We start from the raw sequence: 14547 nt of genomic DNA on the forward strand, positions 1-14547 counted from the left end.
GAAACAGACCAATACAGTTTTTAGAAAGTAGCTATTCTGTTCTGTCTTTATCTGATTCAGGGATGCAGGGGAAAAAAGAATAAAAGATGCAAGCAGAGAAACAGGAAGAACAGGAGGATACTGACTAAGTTTTGATTTCTGTATTCAACAATATGGTATATGAATTTAACCAGTTTAAATATGTTAAGAAAGTTGATGGGAAATGTGTGTTTACCTTCCTGAAATTCAAAAAACCTCTCCATCCCCCATCATCTCCGAGAAGAAACGGTGAAGTATGGTAACTTCAGGCTGCACCAGCAGTCTCTGCCACCACAGGTACTTCTATTCACAGGATGGTACTGTTTACTTTGAAAAGATCATCATCTAGCTGGCAAAAGGTTCCCTTTAGACTAGTCCTGTATGCAACAACTGCTATAAGCAGAACTTAACAAAAACAACCGCCCAAGGAGCAGCTGTGCAAGTCAAAGGCCATGAGGGAGATGAGCCAGCATACTAGAGAGAGGTGATACCACATTCACTCTCGTAAGGCTCCCATGCTGCTAATGCTTCTGAATATGAGCAAAAGTAGTTGCACTGAAGTAAATCCTCTCCTCCCACACATAGGAGTACTCTGAGCTAACAGAACAGGAAATGCTAATTACTTATATATCCTAAAAAACAACACATATGTTCTTCCCTGTTAACCTAGGTCAAGCTTGAACAGTAACTAATAACTAAAACATTTGCTGTTCAATATACCACCATTCCTCTACTGCTACAGCACAAATATGCAGAATGAATCAAACTTTTTAAATTTCCATTCCAGGGAAAAATCAACCATTCTGGCAGAGCTTTAAATACATTTCAGGACAAAACAACCCAAGAATAACCTTTAAGAACTTTGACATTTTTCAGCAAAATCTGGGGAGGAGACTTTACATAAAGCAAGATAATTTCCACTCCATTTCTTCAAAAAGCATCAGAAAAGTCTGCTGCCAGTGTCCGTAGCACAGTTTGCATGGCAGCACATCCACGCGTCTGGAGATGCCTTTCAGCAGCTTACGCAAATTAAAAACTTTGTACACAGCTTTCTGATTCCAAAAAAATGACATTTTGAAAAAGAGCACTTCCTACTCCACTAAGGAAAGTGATGTGTTCTGGCTGTGTAACATAAAGACATAAGTAGAAAATGCTAGTTTTACCAAGCATTCCCTACCAACAAGACAAACTCCACAAATGTAATGGTTTTGCTGATAATTCATTAAACAAACATCACAAAAGTGTTTTCACTGACGGAAAAAAAAGGTGTATTTGCTTAAATCATACTGAAAGATGCATAAATAAAGGATTCACATCCCATTTCTTCTCTTAACAAAGCAGTATATATAAAAAATTACAGTATTTCTTCAAAAACACATAGCAAGTTACAAAGTTATTGCTTCATTTTTAATGTCACATGAAGCCTTGATAGAAGGAGTCTTTAATATCAGTTTGTTTTTAACTTTAAAGTATGGTGAAGCAGATTAACACATTCAGGCAACTCGCTCCTCTGCCATGCTATGTTCAAGAGGTCGTACACCAAATAGGCACAAATGTGCCTTATTATGTCATTTAACAAGGTAATATTTCTCTAAGAGTCCTTAATCCTCACAGTATCAAGTGAGACCTTAATCAAAATTAAAAGGTGCTTTTAATCCATGAGGCATCAATAACTCATTAGTAACTCATTTTAAAAATCTAGTTTCCCTATGGAGAAGAACCTCAGTAACTCACATCTATGAGATCCCTGCCTTGCAATTAAATTTTTCTGTATTATAAAGAGAACAAAGAAGGCAAAAAATATTCTTCTGTATCAGAAATGACCTTCAATTATTTTTTATGTTAATTTTACCATAATAGCAATTCTTAGATAGTATTTTTTAATCAATTACTTATTTTCTCGTCTCATAACTACCTTTACAACAAGAACCAAAAAAATTTATTCTTCTGAATGAACTTGGCAGTCAGAGAAAAAAAAAGAGAGAAGGATGTTGTATGTGGCTACTTAGGGCTCACCTAAAACGTTACTGTGTTTGAAATAAGGCTTAAAATCCTCCTAGTCCTGAAGAAGGAACAGTCCTACCAATGCAAAGACTTTATATTCTTCTAAATGGATGTGCATCTTGGATAATCAACTCACTAAGCATAATACTCTCTCTCAAGTAAACAAAAAATAACCATGTGTTTCACAAATTACCCTCATTTTTGAACTCACCTTGAACGTAACAGAATATACCTTGAGGTATGATCACAGGAAGCAAGCTATAAAATTTCAACAGCAGATGTGTTACTAAGCAGAGCATCACAGAATTATGCATCAGTATCTTCAACTGCTGTACTATGTCTCAAATTCTACAATACCCGATTTTTTTTCCACAAAATATTTAACTTCAGACAACAGCTGGTCAAATAAAACATATTTTGGATTGCAGAGAAATTCCTATTTTCTTCAATTTTCCCTTTGCAAAATGTTTTGATTGTCAGGTTTTGGATGCAGAAGAAAACATCAACAATGGAAGTTTACTTGCTTACCTCCAAAAATGAAAAGCGAACAGAGGACTGCATGGACTGCAGGGGCTTGTTGGGGTTGAGCTCAGGCTCCTTGGGGTGAGACTGCAAGTTAAAATAATGTCATCTCTAGTGAACAGAAGGTTTAGCAAGAGTTGCATGTTTTAGCGTAGGAGTTATGAAAGGAGTTTTGGTTAGAACCAAAACATTACCATCCTCCTGAATGAAGTGATTGACAGTAGCCACACAGTTTTTGCCTTAGGATGAAATTGATTTAAATAAAAACAAGTATGAAATCTGGTGCTGGTGCATATGCTTGACTGTGTTAGGCTCCCTCTGGGAACAATGCTTGTGTACAAAGCCCCAAAGAGGGGAAAAAAAAGCATTCTGTATGAAACAGGATATGTAACTGGGGCATCTTTGTCTTTTACAAAATCTCAGGGGTTTTGTTTTTTGGTTGTGTTTTTCTTTTTTGTTTAAGTTTTTGACATGCGAATCAGATTTAGTAAAAACAAAAGGAAAACTAGAATTGATTATTTTCATCAGCAATATAAAATCATAATAAAGATTTCCAATTTGAGAGACTAAAATTTGCACACTCACTAAAAAGTAAAAGTGCCCTAGATAGGTAGCATCAGTTTCCATTGATTTCACTATGAAATGTTCCCTCACAAATATCAAGCCCTTTATCTTGGTAATCAAATGTGGATATAAGCAACTTACCCAAAAAACCCCATGCTTGAGTATTTGGTTTCAAAGGTGCCTCCAAGAAGCTCAGAATGTCTCTCAATAAAACAGTAGGTCACTGACTGATTTCACAGATGCTCTTTTAAAACTTACTTGTGCAGTCACATGCACTTGTCTGCACAAAACTTGCAAGAAAGCTTTTTTTTTTTTTAAACATGTTTAATAACATGAGTCTTGCTACAATTAGCTGAAGTTATTTGTCAAAAAAAAAAAAACCAAAAACCCATGCAACTCTGCCTTCTGTGCAGACTGGGTGAGGGCAGAGGCTTACAAAGAACTTTTTCCAGATAACCTTCATAAAGACTTGTTCTGCTACATACCAGACCCGTGCAGGCAGTCAACATTAGCATTCCTGTCCGGTCCCCAGTGGAGACACAGATGGCCAGTATGCTAAGCACAGCTAGCTCCAACTCTAAACCCTTCAATCACATGACACTTTGCCTGATTTTAAAAAATTCCCATCATAGCTTTTCAAGGTGGATATGCGATTCATTTTTTTTTTCCTGAATATTCCAGCAGTAATAGTACTTCTGCTTCTAAAAGAGATTAGCGGCAATGGTTTTTTGATGTTGGGCAACCTTCCCTTTCTGCGATGCTTTGGAGAGGACACAGAGTTTGGCAAGGAGATGCACACTGAGTCAAGGGTGGGCCTGCTGTTAACTTTCTTGCAAGGGTACTGTGTTAGGGGCAAGTTCCTCTGGCTGCAGAATCTCTGAAGGAGGTGCACAGAAGAGCATGCAGCCTATACAGCCCAGAGGCTGGATATGAGCTAGCTTGATTTCATTTACAGACTAGCTGCGCTAGCACAACAGTATGTCTGAGCTAATAAGCTCCAGTAAGAGCCAATGGCTAGATACATCACCCTGAAAATGACTAAACTGAATCCAGTCTCCTATCATTGAGCCTACGCAGGCCTATGGAGAAAGGTGTGGATTAACAGACAGAGATTTCTGCTGTTTCATTGAGGCACTCTCTGTTGCACTGCACTGACCTGCTGCAACTTGCACTGGAAAGGTCTTTGCGTATGATCAGTACAGGCTTTTAAAAAGTTTGGTTTTGTACTTCTAAAATCTGCATTGTCTCTTATTCTCCACTGCAGATCTGCTGCAGTGGAGCTGGCCATTCATCCCCATTTGTTTGCTTGTGCATCCCCTTTTTGCTTGTTGGCATGGCCCTCACTGACTATAGGCTGGTAAACTCCTGTGCTGCACTGTCAGTGCTCACATTGCTGTCCCTAGGGGTGCACAACAAGGGAAGAGACAAAGGCAGGTGATGCAGAGAGCAAGCGATCTCCAGCAGGATCAGGTAGGGGAGCGGACACTGATCAAAGAGAATCCAGGTGGAGGGAAAACAACTGCGAAAAGGCACAGGGCTGCAGCAGGGAGAGCATGGGCACTGCTACGGAGTTAACAGCTAGGGGCAAGGAACCTACTGAAGCCAGAACAGTGAAAATGAGAGGGAAAGTCTGGTACTGAGCGAAAAGAACAGATTAACTTCAGACTGCAGAATGAGGTTACTCAGTCCCTTTGCTGTGAACAGACCCCAGGGACATCCATGGCAAAGCGCATCTTCCTCCTCTAGTGGATGGCACATACACAGCAGGTGGAACTCCTACAGCTGCTAGTAGGAGTACTCATTTTCCTCCTCACTTTCTTTACTGTAACACATTAGAGTTTCAGTCATGGAGCAGACTCTCAGGGCATTCAATATCAGATGTGCTTGTACTATGGAGCTATAAATTCCCACCGTGATGACACTGGAGTGTCAATCCAGTTCTATAGAACTTGCTTTTCAGCTTTGCTTTTTTAAGACCTACAAATTTCATGCAAAAACCTGTTAAAACAAATTATCACAGTGCATATGCACAAGGCTGACAGGCAGCCTTAATTCCTACATTTACTAAATTTGGAATGCTTCATTTTGGATCCTTAATATTCTTTCAAAGAGCTTTCTGCAAGTAATGAATATAAAGTAGACAGTGTACTAATTTCTGAGAGACAACGTAATTCTAGTCCCAACATTTAAACTTTACTGAAAGGAAATTCATGACTGTCAGTGTGAAGAATGTCTCAAGGAATAAGCTGGATTTTTTCTTCTCCTCAGATAATGTTCTTTTACAGATGATTGAAAATAAGAGTTTGGGAGACATGACTTAAGTCTGCATTGACTCAACTCTGACAAATCTTGAGAGAACGACTCTATGGGAAGCATTAAGTGCCAGCAACCAAAATATGATGCTTTCTTTTCTCTACAAGTAAATTAAGTTTAGAAAGTAGCAAGTGTGATGGCAAAAGAAAGTCTAATATATGAAAAAATTAAATATACCCAGACAACGTTTTAGCCAAAATAATGATCAATGCTGAATTTAAAATGTAATTCTTATCAGTATTAAATATTGTCAGAAAATGGCAAAGCAAGTGTAATTATGTCAGGTTACCATGACAAACAAGGAAGCAGTACATGATTACCTCATATTACAAAATCACACACATGTTAAAAAAACAGTAACATGAATCATGTTTCGTCCTTTGCAGTTGGTGATGTTATTCTCATACGATGATTACATAATTCAGTGAAGACTGATTTAAAAATATTTAAATTGCCACACCTCAAAAGGAGCCTAATTATCAATTATTCATGGAAACCATTTTAATGAGGTCCCTCAGCAGACCCCTCCTCCAAAACTCCTGAGGAATTACCAATGCTATTTTCTCCAGAAACATATCTAGAGCTTAGCCTGCTCACAGCTCACACATGCTGCTCTCAGCAGGAACTGCCAGATTGTAATGCAGAAATTTCTTACCGACATTTCACAAATGTAGTTCTGGGGAACCCAATATAACATCTACAATTGTTCCTTGGAATAAGTGCTCTGTCACCTTCATGTGATTATTAGAATAAATTATTTGCTACACTGCACACTTACCTATAGTCCTCTGTTTAAAACATGGTAGATGTCAGAGATAATACCTTTCACAGCTAAATAAGTTTACCGTAGGCATCTGCAGCATTCAGGGTTTTTTTTTCCTCCAGCAAGAATGGGGAAGTCCCAGGGAATACTAAAAGATCTGACGTAACCGTATCTATTTACCTAGATAATATTAGCAGGTTCTCATGGTGACTATAACATGCATACATACATGCCTGACATGTCAAAGTAGACTGTAGGTATGTATGTATAGAAATAAATATTTGCCTTTGACTAACAAATCTTGGGTAAACATATGCTGGCATTTTTTAATAAAAGACTATACTTACTCTACATTAAAATTATGTATTTCCATATAGTTACTCTCTAAACAGCTGAAGGCACACAAATGAGTTAATCAGTTTTAAGCAAGTACCAAGTAAACATTCTGCTAAATTAGGTAAACACACTTACTGCAGAGACTGTCAGGAATCCTCCAGAATGTCAATACAGTTCATTAGTGTAGTTACGTATGCAAAATACGGTCGTTGTGATGGATTTTTATTAACAGCATTTCTGTAATGCTTTAATCTCTCGCAATGCTCTCTATTATTCAGCAGAGACAGAGGCCTTTCTAAAAGGCAGCAGTGGGATAAACAAACAGTAACAGAGAGCTGGAGAGAAAGACACCATGGCCTACTGACAGATTCTTCCCCTATGAGCTGACAGAATGCTCCATGCACTGAGATCCAGTAACTTTAAATATGCAGAAATGCTTTCTTTCCAAATGTACTGCAATATCCCAGCTCTGGGCTTGCACATTTGCTGAAACCAACTGCAATGCATTTAAAACGTGTTCCTTTAACCTGGTGCTGCAGTGGTCCCAGACCATCAGCACAAATATGTTAAACAGCTCCTGGCTGCACGAAAGCCGGCATCATGCAGAAACCATTAAAATATTAAAGACAGACAATACTTACTCCAAGGTCAGCCCTGGAATTTGTAGCCTTTCCCGCTGGGCTTTCATGGCTGTTACGTGTTACCACATTCTATTGTAACCGTGACACATATTCACTGGCAGCATTCTGGCGATGACAGAGAGCCAAAATGAACCACTATAAAGGAATGGACTAACAATCTCTTGGGGGTGGAGGGAGGACCGCAAGTTTGGGTCCTTCCACCTCTAGCTGTCACGAGGAGCTGTCGGCTGCCTCTCTCGGGGTAGCGGCAGCACACGATCTTGTGGAGCGAACGGCGCCTTCAGTTGTGCACATCAAGTAATTCATCCCCAGTATTCTGCAGCGGCAGCGCCGTGCCGACACACACACGCTGCACCTCGGAGGAAGGAGAGATCCCCCTCGCTACGCCAGCCCACAGCGCAGAAAAAACCTCTATGCCTTAAACAGTTTCTCCTGGCAAATGTCAAATATTCACCACCCCCTTTGATCCTGCCGAATAGGATTTAGCCATCTTGTTTAAGTCACATTATCCCTCTCCTTGATAAATAGACATGCAGTTTCTGCAGTAAGAGAATAGCAAAGCCCTGAATGAAAAAACGGGCTCTTCTCCTTTAACAGGGAAAATTAATTGTCAAGGCATTTGACGAACAAATACACTCATGATACACTGAGGTTAATATAAAAGGAGAAGTTATCATTCCATTCTGTCATGACTGTACTTGAATTTTAAAGGGAAATAACACACAATTTTTAGTGGGGGTGAAAGCCAGACCTAGAAATTGCAGAAAAGTGTATTAATTTCAAGTAACTTCACTTAAAAGTAAACCAGTACACAAAAGCTGAGAAAGGCAGTTTTAGATCAGTGCTGCTGTGTAGAATGCTGGGTTTAATTATATTCCCTTTTTTACTCATTCTCTAGTAGTCTGAGGTTATCTTTTTAAAAAATAAATAGTCCATGAGGACTAGAATTTTTTTCCAGTGCTCTACGAAACACCATAAAAGCAAAGGCACCATGCAAGTACTTATTTTTAGTAATTTAAGAGCTAGACTATTTTATCTCAGCCGCATAGTTTTCCTGTGTGATTCTTAATGTGTACCTCTCACACAGTATGATAATGTCAACCGCGTGATTTTATTTTTTTGCCAGAGCTCTGGCCCTGCTCTGGGCATGGACAACTTCTACAGCACAAGCTGCTGGTTTTTGGAGCCCTGGCTCAGTTTTGGAACAAATTACTGAGTTCACAGGTACAGAGCCATGGGTTTCAGAGATAGAGGTAAATCTGGTTATGGAAACTGAACTGGATTTAGTGAACTAGACTGCTCTTTCAACCACACAATAAAAAAAAAAACCATTATGTACTCTTTTTTCTTTCACCTAAATATTTCTATTGGAAAAGTACTTTAAATATAAATTATGTATTACTTAGGGCCTCCATTTACAGGTGTAAATTACCTATGCATCCTTTAGGTTTTTTAGGGGGGGGAGGAGAGGGAAAGAGAACAAACCAAAAAACTGAGAGATACACAGAACTATGCATTTGCATTTCTAAAAACAACAGACATCTGGACTCTGATTACTAAGATGAGGCCTCAGCAAGCACTACTAAGCCAAGCACCCTGTAAGCACTCTTTCTAAGGAAGTTCTATATTCTCCTGCCTCCTGAAAGAAAGAGAAGGGACTAGGTCTAAGGGGTTAAATTCAAGATCACAAACTGCGATGGGTGAATTCAGAGGTTTGCAAAGGCACACAGATCACTTAGGTGCCCAACTCGGATTGGTACTTCCAAAAAATGTTCTTCAGATTTTACTCAGAACTCAGCAAAACATCAATTTTTTTGAAGATATTCTCAAACTTGAAAAAAATAGTACAAGAACCAACCGTCTAACAGTCAAACAGCTCCAGCGCTGAAGCTATCCATGCCTACAGGTTTTTTTCATGACTGAGATTGGAGAGAACCATTTAGGAACAGAAGTCTAACAGAGTGAGGCAGAGTGTGAGGTACAGCTTCAGCCACAGGCCCTGGCTCTCTCATAGCTGCCTATTCTCATTGCTCAGCACCTCTCAAAACAAGCTCTGTTCCCTTAAAATCCCTCTGATAAAATCTCTTTTGTATATAAGGCTTCTGGAGATGAAAGACATTTTAAAAGTTGAATGTAAGAACACATGGCTCAAGTTAGTAATTTAAATCCTTACTGAGGCCTCTCGAGTTTAGTAATATTAGATATATGGTTAAAATCAAGCAAAACCAGTAAAGCACAGTGGAATGTTTTACTTCTTGAAACACAAACCTGAAAGACTATTCTTCCATACCATGGTTAAGCATTTTAATATTCTATGCTTTAAAGGCCCTCTTCTTGTGCAGCTGTTGACTATGCTTGCTTCTTCTCTTAAATAATACTACACACCATAATACTGTTAGATATATAGAGTAATTAGACTTGTGAGTTGCTTTAAAGTAATTAGACTTGTGAGTTGCTTGATTTATGTTCCGTTAAGCCTGTTGCTAACAGTTTGAAACTTGCTGAGTTTTTTAGTACCGCATAAAAAGTCCTGACAGCAAAGACAGACCTTGGCCGAGCTGGGTGTCTGCACTCAAGGCTACTGGAAAGTTTGGTAACTAGGATGTGGAGATAAATATATGAGACTATCCAAGCGAAGCAGTACTCCCCAGGCGAAGCAGTACTCCCCAGGTTACTTCAAAGCAGAACCTTTAAGATAAGAAACGAAGATGCATACCAGTACCAGTCAGAAAGAGATAAGAAGAATGCTGGTGAAAGCATCATCGTTGGAACCTATCCAGGACTCAAAAGGTGAAAAGTACACAGCGAGGAAGACGTCTTACTTCATCTGAGGAAGACTACTTACTTCATCTTGAGACCCCTGCCCACGACCATCAGGAGGCACTGCGCAAGCGCAGAACATATGGAAATGACTTTTGTACTCATTATAATACGAAGCGGGGATAGGTCATGAATATGTATCAGCATAGTGGGAAAGGTGATGCATATGTAATACTTTACAGGATAAATTGTGAGCACGTTGTAACGGTCTTCGGAACCAGATTTGGGTGGGTACCCCTGGTTCCCGGGGCCTCGGAATAAAGCACCACATATAACCTCCTTAGAGTGGTTATGTGTTCTTCTCTCGGCTAACAGTTTTGGCGACCCAGATGGGACCTCGCGGGCATTGCTGAGGCGGCTCGCGCATCGATCCAGCTCCAGCCGGCACCGAGTGATTCTCGGGGAGCCATCAACCGCGACCGACCTCCGGTGCTCTCGACGGACCAACGGCATTGGTAAGAGACGGTGCTTTATTATTTGGTATTGGTACCATTTCCTGGTCTGGTAAAAGCCTGCCTGTTAGACACGGCGAAAGCTGTGCGTGGTTGGGCTACGGAGCTCCAGGGGAAGCCTAGGCGCCGTCCGTCAGACAGTGGCGAAAGCCCTGCAGGTTCGGCAACAGTGGTCTGGTCTGGTAAACTATTTGGTATAAAGCCTGCAGGTTCAGGCAAACAGTGGTCTGGTAAAGTATTTGGTATACTTTCATGGTCTGGTAAAGTATTTGGTATACTTTCATATTTTGAAATCGAATTTGTCTGTATTAGCCTGTATTGAAATAAGCTTGGAATGTCATCAATACCAAAGTCGTCGCCGTTAGGGTGTATTTTGAGTCACTGGAAGGAGGGGCGGTTTGGACAAGGGATGCAAAAAGGGAAATTAATTGATTACTGTAATGTGTGGTGGATGCAATATGAATTAGAGGATCAAGTCCGCTGGCCGGAGAATGGAACTTTAGATTATGATACGATTATGCAATTAATGTTATTTTGCAAACGGGAAGGAAAATGGGACGAGGTCCCATATGTGGAACTGTTCTTTATGTTAAGAGACAATGATGAATGGAGAAAGGCGTGTGGAATAATGGTTGTTAGTGCAAAATCGAGTGAACAATGTAAAGGCTGTGTGGGTGAGAAGAAATGTATGGGATGCATGGCTGTGAATAATGTTTTGCTTTCCGGACCTTGTGGAGAAGGTACGGCGCGGCAGGAAGAACGGGGCGACTTCCAGGGCGCAGCCTTTACCGGCGGAAGCCCCCCACCTTGCCGCCCAGTCCCACCGTGCTCCACCGGGACACGCGGTGGCAGGTGCGCCCAGGGACACGCCGCCGGGATGGAAAAACCCCGAGCGGCTGCGGCGCGGTGATGTCCCGCGACCGGTTTGCATTTTCCCATTGAAAGCGCCGGGGATGCCCGGTGTCGCCGGTGAGGAAGAGGGGAGGTAAACACAGAGGCGGCCCCGGCGCGGGAGGCGCCGTCCGGCGGTGTGACAGTCGCCCGCCGGTGTTGCATCAGTCTGCGCCCCGCTATCGGGGGTGGGGGGGTGTGTCGGGAGGGCGCGGCGGTGCCGGTAGCTCCGCCGTGTCCGCGGCGTTCGGAGCAGGCCGTGGCAGCGGCAGCGCTCACGTCCCGTGCCCCGTCCCACACACACTGCGCCCCCCCCCACCCCGCCGCGGGTCCCACCTTTGTCCGCGCGCGCCCCCCCGCCCCGCGCGCCTGGGCCACGTGACGTGTCCGCGGCGCGGCGCCGGCTGCGGCAACTGACGTCGCCTCCCACCTCCGCAGGCGCGGCGAGCCCCGCCGCCAAGGACAAAAGAGCGGCAGCGGCAGGGTGAGCAGCGCCGAGGTGGGCAAGTTCAACATTTCAGAAAGATGATGATGATTCTGATTTGTTGATAGCCCCACCAACTCCGTCAATCCCACCTGCCTTAAGAAGCAGGAAAGTAAGGGATGACAGTGATGATGAGAACCTAGAAGTAAATAAAGGATGTGAATGTAGAAAAGAACGGGAATGTCCCTTCACCCCGGTTTCACATCGGACCCGACAGCAAGATATGCAGGGTAAAGAGGCAAGAATTCAAACGTCTAGTGTGTTATTGGCGCCGCTCCATCAGGGAGTAGGTACAGAGGGACCTGTGTATGTTAAAGTTCTTTTTTTCTCCGGGAGATTTGGTGCTTTGGAAACAATCCACTGGGGCTTATGCCAAGAACAATAAATTGGTCAAAGTTATATAATGTCAGACAGGAAAGGACAGAATCTCCGTCCGTGTTTTTGGAGCAACTTAAAGAAGTGGCCAGGAAATATACGGATCTGGATGTAGAAACGGAACAGGCTAAGGCTCAGCTGGCTCTAATTTTCCTAGGGCAATCTCAGGATAATATCAGGAAGAAATTGCAGAAATTAGAGGGTGCTGAGTTACGTGATTTAGCTAAGCTGCTGGAAACAGCTTGGAAAGTGTATAATAACCGAGAAAAAGACGGTGCTCAGAGGCAGCAGCGAAATTTATTGGCTATAATACAAGGCAGAGGACAAGGTACCCCAGGTAATAGGGGAAGAGGTAGAGGAATAATGCGTGGGCGAGGAAGAGGATTTGGAACATTTAATAATCCAAGGTCAGGATCAGGCAGATTAGGCATTAATCAATGTGCCTATTGTAAACAGGAGGGGCATTGGAAAAATGAATGCCCTCAGAGACTGAGACAGAACCCGCAATCTGGATACTCCTTCGGGAATCCGAGGTGGCAAAAGCCATGGTTCTGGGAGAATATGGGAGTCAGAGCTGACTAGAATCGGAAAAGGGTGAACCACTAGTAAAAATAAGGCTGGGGGGAGAGGAGGTACAATTTTTAGTCGATACTGGTGCAACTTATTCTGTGTTAAATGACCTGTATGGGAAAATAGGGGATAAGACTACCACAATAATAGGGGCCACAGGGAGAGAGGAGGTGCGGTCATTCATGCGACCCCTGGAATTACGGTTTGGGGGAAAGGAATTGATACATGAGTTTCTATACATGCCGGACTGTCCTGTTTCCCTGTTGGGACGAGATTTATTATCAAAATTAAACGCTAAAATTATTTTTGAAAATGGGGAATTGATTATGCAGGTACCGGAATCACAATCCGGACAGATACTAGTGTTAAAGAACAGTCCAAATGCCCGAATACCTAGGGAAGTAGAGGAAGCAGTGATTCCCACAGTTTGGGAGACAGAAATTCCGGGAAAATCAAAGATGGCTCAGCCGGTAGTAGTGGAATTGAAAGAAGGGGCAAGACAGGTGCGGATAAAACAATATCCCATAAAATTGGAGGCACGATATGGGATAGTTAAAACGATTGAGAAATTTTTAAAGTTTGGAATTTTAGAAGAATGTGAATCAGAATATAACACACCAATTTTTCCAGTAAAGAAACCGAATGGTGAATACAGGTTAGTACAGGACCTAAGGGCAATAAATGAAATAACAAAGGATATCTATCCGGTAGTGGCTAATCCATATACATTGTTGACATCTGTAAAGGAGAAATATAAATGGTTCACAGTAATTGATTTAAAAGATGCTTTCTTCTGCATCCCCCTTGACAAAGGTAGTAGGAAACTCTTTGCCTTTGAATGGGAAAACCCGCACAATGGACGTAAGACTCAGTTAACCTGGACGAGACTCCCACAAGGATTCAAGAATAGCCCGATGCTTTTTGGAAATCAGCTGGCGAAAGAATTGGAACTCTGGGTAACTCAAAGGAAAATTCAGGTACCAAGAACACAATATCTCTTATTGCAATATGTAGATGATATATTCATTGCAACTGAACAAGAATCACTGTGTGTACAAGTAACAATAGAGATCCTGAATCAATTGGGACTAAATGGGTATAAGGTTTCGAGGGAGAAAGCCCAGATTGCCTGCACTACTGTAATGTATTTGGGCTGTGAAATCTCCCAGGGACAACGGAGGTTGGGAATTGATCGTATAAAGGCAATTTGTGCTATTCCAGAGCCTCGGAATTTACATGAACTGAGAACATTCCTTGGAATGGCGGGTTGGTGCAGGTTATGGATATCGGACTATGGACTGATAGCTAAACCTTTATATGAGGCACAGAAATCTCAGACCTTCATTTGGGAAGGGTCCCAAAAGGAAGCTTTTAAGAAGCTAAAAGAAGTGTTAATAAAAGCACCCGCCCTGGGATTACCGGATTTAACCAAGGACTTCCAGCTGTTTGTGCACGAGAGACAGAGATTGGCATTGGGAGTTCTGACGCAGAGACTGGGAAGCTGGAAGCGACCAGTGGGATACTTCTCCAAACAGCTGGATCCGGTAAGTGCTGGATGGCCATCGTGCCTACGAGCAGTAGCAGCAACAGTGACATTAATACAAGAAGTAAGAAAATTGACCTTAGGAAAACATATTGATGTATATGTGCCACACATGGTAATGACTGTCTTAGAACAAAAAGGGGGGTACTGGCTATCCCCAAGTCGGATGATGAAATACCAGGCGGTATTAACTGAGCAAGATGATGTGACTCTAAAGACGACTAACTTGTTGAATCCAGCAGCTTTTCTAG

At 42.0% G+C, this 14547-nt stretch overlaps 1 protein-coding gene across 9 annotated transcripts in view; it reads right to left on the reverse strand.

Moving 5' to 3' along the window:
* MAST4 (microtubule associated serine/threonine kinase family member 4) overlaps positions 1-14547 on the reverse strand; it is a 296950-nt gene that overhangs the window by 136815 nt on the left and 145588 nt on the right. For 2 of the 9 annotated variants that reach the window (XM_030512647.1, XM_030512646.1), the window contains exon 1: positions 7162-7624. The exons of the other annotated variants lie outside the window; for them this stretch is intronic. In XM_030512647.1, coding sequence (XP_030368507.1) covers positions 7162-7208 — 47 coding nt within the window. In that variant the 5' untranslated portion in view covers positions 7209-7624. Of the gene's footprint in view, positions 1-7161; positions 7625-14547 lie in introns of those variants that run through there. 9 annotated transcript variants of the gene reach the window in all.

Source organism: Strigops habroptila, chromosome Z (genome assembly GCF_004027225.2).
Source record: "Strigops habroptila isolate Jane chromosome Z, bStrHab1.2.pri, whole genome shotgun sequence".
NCBI lineage: Eukaryota > Metazoa > Chordata > Aves > Psittaciformes > Psittacidae > Strigops > Strigops habroptila.